The following is a 16,132-nucleotide window of genomic DNA, read 5'->3' on the forward strand; positions in this document are numbered from 1 at the left end:
CTTACCATTTTATAGATATTCGCGAATCTCACAGTGTTTCCAGGCTGAGAGGGAGAAGGCAACAGCACATGCTTCCTCCAATGAAGCTTTGTGCCCCCACACCCCCCATAAAACCCAATGGGCAGGGTTATTAGCGTCACTGTGGCCTCCATCATTAATGTCCGTCTCGATAACAGCGTCTACCAAATGCCATAAATGTAAATAATGGTACAGCCACACCTCTGTCCAGGGACAGCAGCCTCGTTCTCCAGGAACAACACACCTCAGTGAATCCAGTTCCTGTGAGCTGCCAATGCAAGGGGAAGGACAGAGGGGAAGAACAAACCACAGAGTATAGATAAAGAAGAATACTCAACTACAAAGGACTGGCCCTCTGAGATATGCTCAATGCCAACAGCTGGCGAGAGTGGTCTAGGGGAAATGGCCTCATAGCAGCAAATGTTTTTGATGAGGTCCAGATGAAGTAAAGCAGGTCCCACCTACGCTCAAATACTGTGAATATAAACGGGTAAAATCAACATGCATTTGTTCTACAAAATTCTCTGTTTTGTCTCCGGTGTTGACCTGAGGAGGATGGGTTCCCCCTTTGAGTCTTGGTTCCTTCCCAGGGTTCTTCCTCGTGTGCTGAGGGAGATTTCCTTGCCACTGTTGCCCTTGGCTCGCTCAGAGGAGGCTTTGACCTGGATCGCTGTAAAGCAGCTTTCTGTTGTGACAGGCGCTATATAAAAAAAAAAGTATTTATTATTATTTAATCAAAAGCAAGTTCTATCTAATGTGAATGTTATCACCTGACGGCTCTTTGGAGGATTCTATCTTTATAAAAAGGTTTTTTTTTACCTGGTTTAGAAAAACAAAGCTGAGTTGTGAATAACTATTAACTGATTATATCCAGGTATCAAATACACAGTCAAATACACAGTCGTAACATCAGGAAAGGAGGCAAGGCAAGTTTATTTATAGAGCACCTTTCATACAAAAGCAATTCAAAGTGCTTTACAGAAAAACACTGCAAGAATCAAGAATAAAAATCATAAAAGTCCAATAAAACAATTAGAATCGTGCAATAAAAGGAAATATAAAAGAGTAAAAGAAAACATGATAAAACTATTTAAAATGATACAATAAAAGAAAAGAACTAAAATGCTGTTACAGAATAAAACGTGCAGAAACATCAGTGCACTCTGCCTCTAAAACTCATGCATGTACTTCTTAACCGGCTTTTTCAGCAGCTCACTTTACCCTCATCAATAATCAGGTTTCCTCTGCTGCTTAAAGCTATTTCAGCATCAGTGGCTTTTCAGTGTGGTTTATTCAAGATTGTATTCAATTAAAGTTGTCTTTATTTTTGTCTTGGAATGACACTCACCATCTGGAAACTTGCTACACCTTCTCCCCACATACACTGTGTCAGGAATCACGGCTGGCGGGCTGACAGAGGTGGACGCACACGCTAAAACCCATACTTTATTAACAAAAGACTATAACAAAACAATAAGACTTTAACAGAAAGGCAACACACAGGGAGGTAACAAACAGACAATGGTAGCTAAGCAGGCTAAACTAAAATACAAAGAGCTAGACAGACTAAACCTAAAACGGAGAACTATGGCAAACGGGAAAGACAGACAGACTAAAGACCTAGACAGAGATACTTCACTAAGTCCTAGAAAGCTAAATAAACACTGATAGCTAACGCTAAACATAGACACAGTGCTAAATCTGAAACTAAACACAGAGGGCTAGAGCAAACAAGACAGACAGACTTAATTACATGACACAGGAAACGACTGAGACAGACATTGGAAGAGGACCATAACTAGAAGAAAGAAACGAATGACTGACAAACAAGAAGTGAGACAAGGGAACTTAAATACATGACACAGACAAGACACACCTGAGACAGATAACGAGGAGGACGGACAAGGAGGCGGGACAAGGGCAGAGACATGGACAATAACAAATAGAGCCATGTGCTAAGATAGCACATGGCGGGGAAAACAGACACGACAGGATGAGGGCATGACACTGTGTGGGTATTCTGTCAAGAAAACAGTACAAACCTAAATGCTTCATCCTGTTTACAAGGATACATTTCATATGGAAGTCCACGTCATAATCCGATGTTATAAACCAATATCATATTTCTAAAAACCAAAGGCATTTACTTAACTCTATTTAACGTTGTGAGCAGGAGATCCAGGTGTTTTAGGGTTTTATTTTACTTCAGTTACAGAAAAAGAAAAGAAAAGAATCCTGTGTTTTAATTGTAAACACAAAAAAGAATCTAATTGACAGAACACACAGGGGTCAAGATCTAATATCATAATCTGATGTAATAAATGATACGGTAATCCAGTATAAAGTTAGATTTCATAATCCGATATCATACCAACCGCTACTGAATCTGGATCCAGAGCAGCCCTGAACAGGATGAAGAGGTTAGGAGAAACTACTGAATCAATCAATCGGTGGAACGAAGGGATGCCAGTGTTTCAGGATGCTCCCGTGTCTGTGTGTCCTTCTGGTTCTCTCCTTTTAGTTAAAGCTGTCATGGTCAGATCTGCCGGAGTCATTAGCCACACTCTGTAAACGTTCACATTTTCTGCTTTACAAACACCAAACAGTTCAAAACTAATTCTATACCTTTAGCTTTTTCCGAGTAAACGACTGCCCACCTGTCTGTCTGGACACTGATGGATGACTGTCGAGATCCTCCTCCACGCTTCAGACCAGCTGCCCACGCTCCAGCCACCACCAGGTGACTTGAAGCTGTCCCTACACTACACAGTTCTCATGGACTACTAACTATCATCACCAGTAGATTGACCAGAGGAGGATAGGTCACCCCTTGTGAGCCTTGGTTCCTCCCAAGGTTTCTTCCTCAGCTGGGGGAGTTTTTCCTTGCCACTGTCGCTCCTGGTCTCGCTCACTTGGGGATTTTTACATTTCATGTCAAATCTTTGTCTTACTGGAATTCTGTGAAGCTGCTTTGTGACAACATCAGTGGTAAAAAGCGCTATAGAAATAACTTACACTCAAATACTGTGAATATAGACAGGTAAAATCAAGGTGCATTTGTTCTACAGTTGTAGTTCTCTCTTGTGTCTCCGGTGTCGACCTGAGGAAGATGGGTTCCCCCTTTGAGTCTTGGTTCCTTCCCAGGGTTCTTCCTCATGTTGCTGAGGGAGTTTTTTATTTGCCACTGCTGCCCTTGGTTCGCTCAGAGGAGGCTTGGACTCGGATCACTGTAAAGCAGCTTTGGTACGACTTTCTATTGTGAAAAGCGGTATATAAATAAAATTTGATGGATATATTTTGACAGTTGTGTTTTATAACCTGGATGTCTGAAATCATATTACAAATCATTAAAAAAGTATTTATTATTATTATTATTGTTATTATTTAATTAAAAGCAAGTTCAATCTAATGTGAATATTTTCACCTGACGGCACCTGTTCAAAGCTGAATTGTGAACAGCTATTAACTGATTATATCCAGGTATCTGTCAAATACACAGTCGTAACGTCAGGAAAGGAGGCAAGGCAAGTTTATTTATAGAGCACCTTTCATACAAAAGCAATTCAAAGTGCTTTACAGAAAAACACTGTTAAATAAAAAGCCAGAATAAAAATCATAAAAGTCCAATAAAACAATTAGAATCATAAAAGGCATTTACTTAACGCTATTTAACGTTGTGAACGGTAGATCCAGGTGTTTTAGGGGTTTATTTTACTTCAGTTACAGAAAAAGATATAATTGCCTCCTGTGTTTTAATTGTAAATGGAAAAAGAGAATCTAACTGACAGAACACACAGGGCTCAATATCTAATATCATAATCTGATGTAATAAACGATACGGTAATCCAGTATAAAGTTAGATTTCATAATTCGATATCATACCAACCGCTACTGATGCTGAATCGGGGTCGACAGCAGCCCTGAACAGGATGAAGAGGTTAGGAGAAACTACTGAATCAATCAATAAATCAATCAATCAATCAGTCAGTCAGTAATTAAATTGGAAACGTATGTGGTGTTATAAATCTATGCCCTGTGTATATGTCGTATGTGTAGATTTAACATTATCATGTCATGTTCTTCTTCTTTTACTGCAAATTTGTTTAGAAAAAGTATAAAAACAAGTACTCGGACACACACACACACACACACACACACACACACAGTCTGAGGGAGAGGGAGGGCTATTCTGTTAATAACCGCAACCATGGTGATATCACAACAAATAAAGGAGTGTAAGAGTGGCCTTCAGTGATCACCGGTAAACAGCCCTCGTTAAAGTCAGTGGTCAGTGTGTGAACTCACGCAGTCGTCTGCTTCACTGCGCAGTCAACACTGTAGTTTGTAGTTCTGATGTTGTGGGACACCCACAGGTATGATTTGAGTGGTGGGTCATTGTCAGCGCTGATATATGTTGCACTGGTGCGAGTGGATCAGACACAGCAGTGCTACTGGAGTTTAAACCCTGTGTCCACTCTGTGAGACACTCCTCCCTCGTTGGTCCACCTTGTAGATGTAAAGTCAGTAGCTCATCTGTCGCTGCACAGTGTGTGTCGCTCGTCCTCTAGTCCTTCATCGGTGACACAGGACGCTGTCGGCTGGGTGTTTTTGGTCGGTGGACTGTTCTCAGTCCAGACTCTGAGGGGTTTAAAAACTCCAGCAGCACTGCTTTGTCTGATCCACTCTACACCAGCACAACACACACTAACACACCACCACCACGTCAGTGTCACTGCAGCGCTGAGAATGATCCACCACCACATCACACCTGCTCTGTGGGGGTCCTGAGCGCTGAAGAACAGGGGGAAATGGGGATAAGAAAGTATGCAGAGCAACAGATGGACAGTGAGTGGAGAAACAAGGAAGTGGTTGTAATGTTGTGACAGAATACTTTTGAGGAAAGCTCCTACCAACAGGACTATAAATAACCTCCAGTGTTTAGACTCACTCTCTCTGTCCAGGAATGCAGGGGCTAGGGGTCAGTGTTGGTCACCGAGACCCTGACCCAGGGGACACAGTCCATTCTGTCCCTGGCCTTTCATTAATGAATAAAAGCTGTGAGGATGTGATGATCACCATCTAAACATAGGGTCCTTGTTCTGGCCAGTGCTCCAGGCGTAAGCACAGGTCTGATCTGAGAAGAGCCAGTGCTCTGGAGGATCTGCTGCCTGCATCTTTAACACTGCAACCCTATGGGACTGCTGCCACCTTCTGGCGACAAAGGGATATCTGTGATGCATTCTGATAGAACAGCTGCAGCCCGTAATAAAACCTGCAGGGTGCCACACCTGCATTTGTTCTGGGACCAAAATTGTGGATCTACAGGTTTTTAACAAAGCCACTCAACTCTCTGCTGCCCCTTGGCTGTCACTAAATTCCATTCTTATATAATGCATGGCCTGAAAAAGAGCTGAATTTGACGTTTGTTCAGTTTTGTATTTACTTTTATTAAAAAATAAATACTGTTAAACAGTAATCCTTAAAAAAACATGTTACTCAAGGCATAATAAACCTGTAATGTTTGCTGTAATATGCAAATGTCATAGATTTCTTTCTTGTTGCCCAGAGTTATCATGAAAACAGCTAATAACTTTAATTGACTAACCATTAAATGAACAGGGTAAGAACCAATATGAATGACAAATTGGTTTCAGCATACATCAGGTTTTTCTGCAACCTGGTCATGTATATCTTTTTCATTTTCCTACACTATAATGTGTTAACACATCTACTGTGCAAATAATCTGACAAAATTACACATTACTTTTCTCTTAAATGAGATATAGAGCGTTTTTGTTACGAAATTATAAAAACAAGGGCAAACCTGTTGAAATTGCTGTAAATGTTTTGTCTTTGACAAATGCTATATTCATAAAGAACATTTCTTTAAAAATGTACCTCATTTGATAAGTAACTCTTAAGTGATTTAAGACTAATTTCTAAATATTTAACATGGAATGAATTATGGAATTGGTATGGAATGAAAAAGCTTACTGTCACTGTAATGTACATGTATAATTAAGGTTATATATATATATGGATTGTAAAGCATCCCTGGGTGTCTAGAAAGGCGCTATATAAGTGTAACAATAGATAGAGAGATAGAACTTTTTTAAGTTATTAGCTTTTACAATTAAGAGAGTGCATTGTGACGTGAAGGGAAAGTCCATTTTATTTAACCATAACATGCTACTGCCAGTCAAACACCTGAAACCAAAATTTTATTGAAGCCATAACTTTAAAGATCAAAGCACAGGAAGCACTGCAAAGAAAGTAGGGAGCCATCAGCCAAAAGTGTTGTCTTGAAAGTACCGTATGAATTGTGCTTGCTGCCCCTGTGAGGGTATCATGCATGAGTTGTAAGGCAAAAGAAAAACAGGTTTATAAAAAAAGTTATAAAAATAAATAAATGTATAAATAAAGGAGGCTTTCAATAACATGAATGCTCAAAGTTATACAGTAGGCCATTTAATCTGATGTTTATTGCCAAGTTGTAAAATGATATAAAACAAGAAATGAGAGTGTGTCGATATGCACATTGAAAAAAAAACAACATTAATAAACATAAGCTTGTTTCAGCTAGTTTGAATGTTAGATCCTCTTTTGTAAGTCGCTTTGGATAAAAGCGTCTGCCAAATGCATAAATGTAAATGTAAATGTAAATAAGCCCATTGTTGGATTGAGGTTATCTGGGAGGTTGTTGAAAACAGAGTCATGCACATGTCAGGAGAGAAAGTTTTATTTGAAAAGTCTTATGGAAATGTCTTACAGAGATGTGAATAGTTCGCCCTTTTGGTCACTCTCTCCCACCGTCAGTGGGTCGAGGTTGAAGGCCAGTGATAAACAGACAGTAGAGACAAACAACTCTGAAATAGTTGAGAGCGACCCAAAACAAAGCAACAATCAAAATTAAATATAAAATGAATATAGAATTAATCACTTTCCAACAGCATTAAAAAGAAATCACATTACAAAAAGTCAGCCCTCTGCACAGATGTGGTGCTGTTGCTAAATCTAGCTAATTGCCAAATCTAGCATGCAAAGCATTATCAGTTTTTGGCAACAGCAAACAAGGCTGTCATAAGAAATTGCCCTAATATAGAATTTACTTCTGCAATTACATTACGCTAACTACATGCTTGTGTACTGTTTAAAATATAGTGACGTAGCCAAGAAGCTGTTTAAATATTTTTAAAGGTGTAAATTTATGAGCTGCAATTGTGAATTGGATAAAATAAATTAATGTATAAATTTACAGACGCCAATCAGCACACTGCAAGGTTTACACATCATAGTTAGAGTCCTTACTTGGCTCACTTGGAAAGGCACGTGAGCAGGGATTAAAAAAGTACTGACTCCACATACAGGGGGCCAGATGTGTCTAGTTCAAAAGATGCTGTGGAAAAGCACTATTACATTGAAGACTGAAATCCACTACGTCTAAATGCACCCATTACAGACGAGGCCTACATATTCATATCTACAAGATTCTCAGTATCTTCTTTAACTTTATTCTTTCTTCTCAACACACATATGGCTATACACACTATGATACATGGCAATATAATTACCCCGAGTACTAAGAATACTATAGCAATCAGGTTCAGGCCAGGTTTTGAAATTTCTGGTGGTTTGGGGCTTGGAACAAATTTTGTCCCTTGAGCAATGTTTGATACCTCCGACTTCATTGCTTCCTTATCCTCGGACCGAACAGCAAAGAACAGTATGGTGCCATTCGGGATTGTGGTCTCAAACAAGAAGGAATAATGTTCAGCCGAACCAGCCTCTTGTGGCTGGAGGGTAGAGGTGTTTACTGGATATGCATTGCTGAAATTCCTCTTAAGCATCTCCAAATGGTAGCTCCATCTAATTTCGTAGAATTTTGCTTAAAATGTGAGAAATAAACTTATTAAGAACATGCTACTAACTATATACACAAAATATATAAATATATAAAGTAAATATATACACACAGTATTTACTTTCATGATGCTAATAAAATATATTCCATTTAATAAAACAAAAACTTTGCTTTAGCTTGAAGAACTGAAATATAGTCTTCTGTAATCTTCTGTATGCCTTCGAGATACTGCCCTTTATTCACAGATTAGCCACTCATTTCAGGGTAAACCTCATGAATTATGACATGTCTGATTATTGACTCATCTGAATTGATAGAAGAGTATTATAAGAATACAGTGGTTTGATGGTGAGTCAAAGAGTGTGTTAACCTCTGTCACCTTTCCCTCCAAAATCACTTCAGAAATGTAGGCACAGTGCTCTTTTGCTTTGTGTTTGGTGCATTGATACTAACTATACAGCATTTAAGTTCAAGAAAGATTCACATTCAAAAAGATGCCTTCGGTAAAATTAATTTTTCATTAATTGGATCACCATCCTGGTGTTTCTGTATCCATAATTTTGGGACATGCTGAATGCTACAAATCTCATTAACATAGGTCCAAAGCTCCTGTTATAAAACATGCTACTCAGTGTTGTAAATGTATACATTTTAAAAACATTTTTCTATGTGCAAAAGACAAAAAATATTCAATATTTACCTGTTCCTTGATCATAGTCCTCGCCTGGAGCCGTCCAGTTGAGAAGCACACTGTCCCCCTGGATTTCAGCGCTCAGATCTGTGATTTTGTTGGGAGGGAAGTTAGGTGAGGGTACACCTGGGGGCACACTCACCACAAAGCTTTCTCCAGTGGCTGTTCTACTGAAGTTGCCCACATCTGCTGACTGCACACTGACTGAGGGCTTCTGAGGGTTCAGCTGTACCTTACCTGAAAACAAGTGTGGAATGGGAGTTTTACTGTTGCCTTTTAAGAGATTGGGCACATACAGACTGACCATTGATGCCAAAAGAATGTAACAAACCACACACATTTTGGAAGTAATAAATGCAGGATGAAGACTCAGAATTGAATGAATACAAATACTTCCGCCCTAAACAATATTAGTTACATTATTTATATTACTAAATATAATTAACTGCATGTTGGTCATTTTAGATATAAATATTGCATTTCATTGTGTACAGGGCGGCATGCTGGTGCAGCAGGTAGTGTCTCAGTCACACAGCTCCAGGGGCCTGGAGGTTGTGGGTTCGATTCCCGCTCCGGGTGACTGTCTGTGAGGAGTGTGGTGTGTTCTCCCTGTGTCTGCGTGGGTTTCCTCCGGGTGCTCCGGTTTCCTCCCACAGTCCAAAAACACACGTTGGTAGGTGGATTGGTGACTCCAAAGTGTCCGTAGGTGTGAGTGTGTGAGTGAATGTGTGTGTGTGTCTGTGTTGCCCTGTGAAGGACTGGTGCCCCCTCCAGGGTGTATTCCTGCCTTGCGCCCAATGATTCCAGGTAGGCTCTGGACCCACCGCGAACCTGACTTGGATAAGCGGTTACAGATAATGAATGAATGAATGAATGAATTTCATTGTGTACAGGGCGGCACGCTGGTGCAGCAGGTACTGTCTCAGTCACACAGCTCCAGGGACCTGGAGGTTGTGGGTTCAAGTCCCGCTACGGGTGACTGTCTGTGAGGAGTGTTGTGTGTTCTCTCTGTGTCTGCGTGGGTTTCCTGTGGGTGACTGTCTGTGAGGAGTGTTGTGTGTTCTCTCTGTGTCTGCATGGGTTTCCTCCGGGTGACTGTCTGTGAGGAGTGTGGTGTGTTCTCTCTGTGTCAGCGTGGGTTTCCTCCGGGTGACTGTCTGTGAGGAGTGTGGTGTGTTCTCCCTGTGTCTGCGTGGGTTTCCTCCGGGTGACTTTCTGTGAGGAGTGTGGTGTGTTCTCTCTTTGTCTACGTGGGTTTCCTCCGGGTGGCTGTCTGTGAGGAGTGTGGTGTGTTCTCTCTGTGTCAGCGTGGGTTTCCTTCGGGTGACTGTCTGTGAGGAGTGTGGTGTGTTCTCTCTGTGTCAGCGTGGGTTTCCTCCGGGTGACTGTCTGTGAGGAGTGTGGTGTGTTCTCTCTGTGTCAGCGTGGGTTTCCTCCGGGTGACTGTTTGTGAGGAGTGTGGTGTGTTCTCCCTGTGTCTGTGTGGGTTTCCTCCGGGTGACTTTCTGTGAGGAGTGTGGTGTGTTCTCCCTTTGTCTACGTGGGTTTCCTCCGGGTGGCTGTTTGTGAGGAGTGTGGTGTGTTCTCCCTGTGTCTGTGTGGGTTTCCTCCGGGTGACTGTTTGTGAGGAGTGTGGTGTGTTCTCCCTGTGTCTGTGTGGGTTTCCTCCGGGTGACTGTCTGTGAGGAGTGTGGTGTGTTCTCCCTTTGTCTACGTGGGTTTCCTCCGGGTGGCTGTCTGTGAGGAGTGTGGTGTGTTCTCTCTGTGTCAGCATGGGTTTCCTTCGGGTGACTGTCTGTGAGGAGTGTGGTGTGTTCTCCCTGTGTCAGCGTGGGTTTCCTCCGGGTGACTGTCTGTGAGGAGTGTGGTGTGTTCTCTCTGTGTCAGCGTGGGTTTCCTCCGGGTGACTGTTTGTGAGGAGTGTGGTGTGTTCTCTCTGTGTCAGCGTGGGTTTCCTCCGGGTGACTGTTTGTGAGGAGTGTGGTGTGTTCTCCCTGTGTCTGTGTGGGTTTCCTCCGGGTGACTGTCTGTGAGGAGTGTGGTGTGTTCTCCCTGTATCTGCGTGGGTTTCCTCTGGGTGACTGTCTGTGAGGAGTGTGGTGTGTTCTCCCTGTATCTGCGTGTGTTTCCTCCGGGTGACTGTCTGTGAGGAGTGTGGTGTGTTCTCCCTGTATCTGCGTGGGTTTCCTCTGGGTGACTGTCTGTGAGGAGTGTGGTGTGTTCTCCCTGTATCTGCGTGTGTTTCCTCCGGGTGACTGTCTGTGAGGAGTGTGGTGTGTTCTCCCTGTGTCTGCGTGGATTTCCTCCGGGTGACTGTCTGTAAGGAGTTGGTGTGTTCTCCCTGTGTCTGTGTGGGTTTGCTCCGGGTGACTGTCTGTGAAGAGTGTGGTGTGTTCTCCCTGTGTCTGCGTGGGTTTCCTCTGTGTGACAGTCTGTCAGGAGTGTGGTGTGTTCTCCCTGTGTCTGTGTGGGTACACCTGGTGGCACTATTGCCATAACAACGAGTTAGCTATTTTTCCTCTGGTTATATCACATTTATATTAGTTATATTTAAATCAGTGCTATATTAAATCTGACACTTTTTTTTAAGTTCTTTAAAGTCTTCTGACTACACAATAACAAAACCAAATACCTACATAAAGAAAAAAAACTCCTGAAAATTAAAATGATTAGATCTAGGCCTTGGTGAAACTCTCCATTTTCATTTACCATCTTCACCATAAACAAATGAACAACAAAAGAAGTGGAAAACTTGCCATCTTCAATATACCCAGGAACATACACAGCACAACTGTGTTTTTTGGGTGAATGCTTGGGGGCTCTATCTTGGCTTATGACCTGAACTTTCAGGCTGTACCTTCCTGTCGTTAGGTTTGTGAAATATCTAGAATAGATGCCATCATCTTTCAAATGATCAGCTCCTGTAAAAAAATAATCAATGAGTAGTGTGCAGTCCAAATTTATGTAATGTTTAGATATGTTTAGGTCAGTAATTCTCAGCCCTGGTCCTGGAGGGACCATTGTAGTGGTTTCCACGCTTATTAACTTCTATATTAACTGATGAGTTGAATTAGGTGTGTTGGGAGAAAGGTTGCCTCCAGGACCAGGTTTGAGAAACACCGTTTTAGGTAATTTATGGATGTATTGAGACCCAAAGATCTGTACCTGCTCCGTTATCCAGGAGGTATAAGTCTACTGGATGTCCAGTATCTGACTGCAGAGTGGCTATGACCTTAGCTTCCAGCACAGGAAGGTAATTCTGACTGACGTCAGCATACACTACCATGGGTTTGCTACCATCACTGCTTAACTGGTTCATTTGGGCCTTAACTACAACTGGACGGACATCATTATTTGCTGCCTGGCTGGTTACTGTTAAAGTCATTGCTTGAGTAGAAGGTTCCTTGCTGAGGAAGCTGTATTCCCAGTCACCAGTCTGTCAAGCACAAAATCAGGAGAAAGATTTTTCTCATTGTGTCCTAGAAGCTATTGTTTACATCCTGTAAAAGTCCTAACTAAATATTCTTTGCAATTTTTCATCTGAAAGAAAATTGACTAGACCTTGCCTTCTGGGGATGAAACTCTAAACTATAAAGTTGAAAAATAATCCTTAGAGACTTAAATCATTTCGTTAGTTTAGTAATCCATTCCCTCTATTTAACAGTCCTCAGTGTATTCCCTCTATTTCAGTCCACAGTCCATTTCCTCAGTTTTATAAATCATTCCCTCAATTTAAAAATTAGTTACTACAATTTAACAATCTGATCTCTCAGTTTAATAAATTGACATCAATTTAAAAATATTTACACTCAATGTCTAAATACACTGAAATATTCAAAAATATTATATTGTGCTGCCAACCAATTCTTTTTCGGGACATAATACGTAGTACACAGCAGTACTTAGGCCACTTAGATTTTAATCAGTGTTATTTTGAACTGTACATTAGGTTTAGTCACTAAATATTACATTGTTTTATCTCTGGGATCACTTCAACATTTTATTAAAACAGGTTCTTAAGACTGTGACACTGGGCATATATCATTCTTTTATAGCAAGGACCACTGGTGATTAAACAGAATTTTAGACAAAATGCCACATTTTAGCACTTTTCCATTCACTGTCCAATTTACATTTTTTTCCTTCATTAGGTTTGTTTTGTTATTCTTTATAAACAAGATTAGTACATAATTTTAATCCAGCATAGTGTCAACATTTTTATCATAATCATTTTATACCTGTCACGGTTGGGAAGGACAGACAAGGAATCTTTGTAACGAGAGGGCAGGACTACAACGGAGACACTGAAGAGAGGGCGGAGCTAAGGTGGGACTTGGGCAGAGACAAGAACAACAACCAGAGCCATGTGATACACGAGCACATGGTGAGGAAAACAGACAGGATGTTACAATATATCAGGCTTATACTCATTATTATATCTCTCATAGTTGTCTGTAATAATTGTATTAGTTTGTTTTCCAGAATAAAAGTCTCTGTGAATGTAAACTCTGTTTTTAAACTGAGGAGATTTTAAATTATTCATATGAACTAATTTATAATAACGAACGAATTGTTAATTTAAATTAAGGGAATGGATTGTAAAGTTAATTATTAAATTGTGGGAATTGTTAAATTGAAGTCTCTAAATATTATATTTTCAGCTTTTTCTATTTATAGTTAATAGAACTGGGCAGTTAGGATTCTCTGTTTAAGAATGTTGAGCTGTCATCTTAGCAAAAGGGGAGATGGCTGCCTCCACATTTTAACAGGTAGAACTGTCAGTGAATAAATTGCAGGGGAAAAAAGGGTAAATACAATGCAACAAACAAACAACAGTCTTTCTGAAGATAAATGGTTTAAAAATAATGGCCATGGCTGGGCTGTAAAACTGTAAAATAAATGTTGTCTTACCTCTGCGGTTCCAGGAATATTTAAAGTGACTGTCTTAGTAGCTGCATTATTTGTGACATGGATCTGACTATAAACTGAACCACTTGGTGTCTGGATGTACACAGTGGGGGGACTTTTTTCATAGATTATTGTAAAGGTGGTACTGTTTCCCACAGTCCGGTCAACTGGCACTGTTCCATTGAACCAATCAGCTGTGATCATTCCAGTGCTGACGAGCTGTTTAGAGAAAAGTATCTGTGAAGTATGTGTTGGCTCACAATAAATATATACTCTCAGTTCGTATACTGTATGAATTGCTCACCTGGAATGTCTGTTTGGTGAGATCCCCATCTGACGTTGTAAATGAAGAAAAGACATCCACAAGTTGGTTGAACAGCAAATTCTCATCAGCAGTTTGGAACGTCCCACCTAACGATAGGATTTAAAATTTGAAGTAGTTTACTTGCAGTTCTAGAGGCACATTTTTAACCTGTGCAATACACCGAATGATCCCAGGATTAGGAACACCTACCTTGTATCTAAACACATTGTCCATTTTATCAGCTCCACTGATCACACAGGAGTACTTTGTAGTTTTACAATTACTGTAGTCTACCTGCCTTTCTGCATACTTTATCACCATTTCACCCTGCTCTTCAGTGGTCAGGACCAACCCTGAATGATCATTCAAGAACAGGGTGAAATGGGCATACAGTATGCAGAGAAACAGATGGACTACAGTCTATAATTATAGAACTACAAAGTCCTCCTTCATGGTCAGTTGAGCTGATGAAATGGACAATGAGTGTAGATACAAGGTAGGTGTTATTAATCCAGTGATTGTACATCATGTCACTGACATCTTACCTGTTAGATTCGCCATGGTGATGAGCACATTAGAGGCGTTCTGACCCAAGGCTATAGTGTTAATAATAGCACCACTGTCCACAGCTAACTGTAAACAATCCTGAATGTTATCTGTGGCTTCCCCATCTGTGAGAAAAATCACATAATCTCCTACTGCACTTTTATCGTCTTGCTGAAGTACCTGAAATAGACAGTAAGCAGAATTTATGGGAGAATTATGTCTATTATAAATGTTAACATTTATTCTAATTCTAATGGAAGACCCCAAATTACAGAGCAATGTTTAAAAATAAATGTGCTACCAATGAGTGATGCCATAAAAGAACCACATTTGGTTCCATAAAGAACCCTGTTGTTTGAGATGTGTGAGTGTGAAGAAACTTTAAAATGGTTTATAAATGGTCTTAAGGACCTTTAACCGTTTAAACCTATTGGCAAAATGGATCTTTATGGAACCAAAAGTGGCTCTTCTATGGCATCACCCAAAGAACATTTTGTATCACATTAATTACTAAGAGTGCAATACAAAAGTAAGAATTACTGTAAAAAAGTAAAAGAGCAATAAATCAAGTCTTGCCTCAAAACCAAGTCTTAGTCCATTACACATATTTGTTTTTCCAGCTGCTGTTGTTGGAAGGTTCCTAATTAAACTGTCTCTTGAGGCTTTACCCTGTATTTTGGTTAATGGGCTTATAATGCTTGCATGAGTACTGAACTTGACCATGCCCACATACGCTCCCTCCTCCACAATGTCACTCAGGAAAAGTGTAGCAGCTTGCTGTAGGCGAAGTATTCTCTCCTTTCCCTAAACAAAATTATAATGATTATTTGTTTGACAAATTGTTCGCTAATTAACAATATAAAATATATGTAATTGTATTTTCTTTTCATTAGCACATTTTATACAGTTGTTACAGAAAGTCGTAAAATTATAGGACCTATTTTCAAGGTCAAGGTCTGTATGTGCCTGTGTTTGCATGCAAAGATCTAAACCAGTCCAAATTAATTAATTCTTTTTATATTTCTGAATATAAAGACTGAGATAAAGCAGTTATATGTGGACACTGTTGAGCAATCTGACAAAACTTCCAGTTACATGAATACTACAGCTAATCAGACTCAGAACTACGCTAATGTGTAGAACACAAGTAAATATGACAGCGAACATCACAAGTCCAGTCAAAGTGAGGTGAGCTGTAGTTTTCAGTTGATGCACTTGTGTATTCCATTACTTTGAAATTATAACAGATTCATCATTAATTATTTCATCAATAATTTCATTATTAATAAAGGTTTTCATTTTTTTAGTTATTTATTTATCCATAATGTCATAAAAAGTAAACTTGAAAAAAAAAAAAGCTTTTTTTTATTTGATCATAAATTACCCTGAGTATTAAGCCCAATGTATGCTTCTGTGTTGAACCTATGCTGTTGGCACCATGGCCTAGAAATGTAACTTGTTGTTTTTACCCCAACCACGACTGTGATTGGTCAGTAGTCAGATGAACATGGTAATTATAAAGCGTATAATGTTTACTTTAATATACACAATAAAAAATGTGTATGGCCTGAGTAATATCATGATTCCCAGCCAAATCAAATGTCCCTGTCCTATGAATTTTTTTTGTGACAATATTATATAATTAAATGATTTATTAAATAATTAAAATTTTAAATAAAACCCTAAATCATTTTGTGATTTATTTAATCATTATTTAAATGTGCATTTTAAATATTTTTAAACTGTATTATTTAAATAAAAGTGCCAAAGTGCTTGTGAGACCAAGTGGAATGCGCGAGAGAGT

General features: G+C 39.8%; 1 protein-coding gene across 3 annotated transcripts in view; it reads right to left on the reverse strand.

Moving 5' to 3' along the window:
* Positions 1 to 7,021: 7,021 nt before the first annotated feature.
* The window catches only part of LOC136695178 (calcium-activated chloride channel regulator 4A-like), a 37,813-nt gene continuing 28,702 nt past the window's right edge, over positions 7,022 to 16,132 (reverse strand). For all 3 annotated transcript variants that reach the window (XM_066669071.1, XM_066669068.1, XM_066669070.1), the window contains 8 exons: positions 14,905 to 15,132; positions 14,328 to 14,508; positions 13,783 to 13,889; positions 13,482 to 13,697; positions 11,736 to 12,006; positions 11,327 to 11,491; positions 8,580 to 8,807; positions 7,022 to 7,903 (listed from right to left, as the gene is read on the reverse strand). In XM_066669071.1, the coding sequence (XP_066525168.1) occupies positions 7,485 to 7,903; positions 8,580 to 8,807; positions 11,327 to 11,491; positions 11,736 to 12,006; positions 13,482 to 13,697; positions 13,783 to 13,889; positions 14,328 to 14,508; positions 14,905 to 15,132 (1,815 nt within the window). In that variant the 3' untranslated portion in view covers positions 7,022 to 7,484. The remainder of the gene's footprint in view (positions 7,904 to 8,579; positions 8,808 to 11,326; positions 11,492 to 11,735; positions 12,007 to 13,481; positions 13,698 to 13,782; positions 13,890 to 14,327; positions 14,509 to 14,904; positions 15,133 to 16,132) is intronic.

This window comes from Hoplias malabaricus, chromosome 4 (assembly GCF_029633855.1).
Source record: "Hoplias malabaricus isolate fHopMal1 chromosome 4, fHopMal1.hap1, whole genome shotgun sequence".
NCBI classification, from domain to species: domain Eukaryota; kingdom Metazoa; phylum Chordata; class Actinopteri; order Characiformes; family Erythrinidae; genus Hoplias; species Hoplias malabaricus.